We start from the raw sequence: 2,128 nt of genomic DNA on the forward strand, positions 1-2,128 counted from the left end.
TATACCTGAGCATAGTGGTGCAAAACTAATACAAAGAGACCCCCTGGGGTAATGGGCATGGTACAAAGTCTCTCAACCATAGCATGCTTTGCTTACAACCTTTAATATTTATATCAATAACTAACATGACTATTGGTGCTCAGCAGTGTTTCTAGAATTTCACATCTCTATATACCTTCTTATTTTCTTTTAGGCTCTATTGTTGGCAACCATGCCAACAGTCAACAACACCCGTGTGATGGAGTTCATTCTTTTAGGACTCACAGAAGACCCGGCACTACAAGTTCCTCTGTTCTATTTCTTCCTCCTTATCTATAGCATTACCCTTCTTTGTAATGTTGGAATCATGGCATTGATCACAATGAACCATAACCTTCACAGCCCCATGTACTTCTTGCTCTGCAGTTTGGCCTTCGTAGACATCTCTTTTTCCTCTGTCGCTGTCCCCAACATGTTGGTCAACTTCCTATGGATGGGGAAGAAAATTTCTTTTACAGGGTGTGCAATACAGATGTTTTTATCATATGTAGTTGGAACTGCAGATGTTTGTGTGATAGCATTGATGGCCTATGATCGGTACACAGCTATCTGTAATCCCTTGCTCTATCCTGTCATAATGAACAATAGAACCTGCCTCTATCTTCTTGTTAGCATAGGTGTAATTGCGATCATCAATTCACTAACACATGCTATTTTTACCTTTACGCTGCCCTTTTGCAAGGACAATAAGATCAGTCATTTCTTCTGTGATGTCCCTGCGCTCTTGAAGCTCGCCTGCTCCGATACAACCATCAATGAAGTGGTGCTAATTTCAATGGCAGGTGGAGTCATATTGACATCTCTAATCATCGTACTTATATCATACGTCTATATAGTGTCTGCCATTCTAGGGATAAGTTCCTCAGAGGGGAGGAAGAAGACTGTCTCCCCTTGTTCCTCTCATTTTGTCTGTGTCACGTTATTTTATGGCACACTTGTTTATATGTACGCCAAGCCCACTGCAAGCCACTCAATGGCAAATGACAATGTGGCATCCATCTTCTATATGGTAATAATTCCTATGCTTAACCCACTAATTTACAGCTTTAGAAACCAGGAGATAAAGCAAGCCCTGAGGAAAGGGTTAGGAAAGACCAGTGCCTCGAAATAGAGAAAAAGCATCAACATGTTCTTGTGCTCTTTTACATCCGATTTCAACGAGAATTTTACTCAGGTACCTCCATTGTGAAGCTTCCATTTGGGTCTCTCACTTATTTTTGGTGAGTTTCGTTTGTATCTGGCGACACATATTGGCAACATTATTGAGCACAAAAAATGTTCTCACTGTACAAAAAAGTAGACATCAACCTGTCAGACCATTCTAACTTCAAGGCGTTTGCTACAAAATGTAAAACAGGAATGAAAAGCAGTGTTCTGCTACTTTACTGCAATCTAGCACATGCACAAGTCTATTAATATGTACAACATTTTTGCATCAGACAAGATGTAAAAGAGTTTCCAGATGTTATTGTGCCCTTCACATGTTAATATAACCAGCAGCGTCGCCCTTAGGTCTGGCTTTAATGTGCTAACTCATGAAAACACAGGTACACACACCTGTACTTTGTGTTTGTTTTACATGAAACCACATTGATTGAGTTGAACTAAATTAGTTAGGTTTCTCTTTGTAAGAGGCATTTGTGGTAGTATGCTGTCCTTGGAATTATCCTTGGAATTGTCGTTGTGTAAAGGTGCTCTTCTCTGCATAATGGGCCCGATTCACAGAATGAACTTAAGACTCAATCCTAAACTTACTACTATTTTGGTATTCACAGAATGCACTTACTACTTTTGGCATTCACAAAATGAACTTACTACTTTTTGTATTCACAGAAGTTAGTAGTCCTAACTTTAGGACTCCTAAATGCCTTCTGTGAATACCGAAAGTCTTAAAATTAGGATTTTTCTCAGTTTAGGAGTCCTAAAGTTAGGGCCTTGCAGCTGCATTTTGCACCAGCTGCAGGCACCGCAACTGTCCTTTGTTAATCCCCAAATGCAGGGCATTGCAATAATCCAATTTGGACAGTATTAATGCAACTGAGACTTGTTTTCGAGCTGCAAAAGAGAGGAACCGTGAGATTTTCCTAAT

At 39.9% G+C, this 2,128-nt stretch overlaps 1 protein-coding gene across 1 annotated transcript; it reads left to right on the forward strand.

Annotated features, from left to right (window-relative positions):
* The first annotated feature begins 211 nt into the window (after positions 1-211).
* LOC147734961 (olfactory receptor 5AP2-like) lies at positions 212-1,150 on the forward strand. The gene has a single exon (XM_086953708.1). It carries the CDS (start codon positions 212-214, stop codon positions 1,148-1,150), a length of 939 nt encoding a protein of 312 aa, XP_086809834.1.
* The last annotated feature ends 978 nt before the right edge of the window (positions 1,151-2,128 follow it).

This window comes from Lissotriton vulgaris, chromosome 1_2 (assembly GCF_964263255.1).
Source record: "Lissotriton vulgaris chromosome 1_2, aLisVul1.2, whole genome shotgun sequence".
NCBI classification, from domain to species: domain Eukaryota; kingdom Metazoa; phylum Chordata; class Amphibia; order Caudata; family Salamandridae; genus Lissotriton; species Lissotriton vulgaris.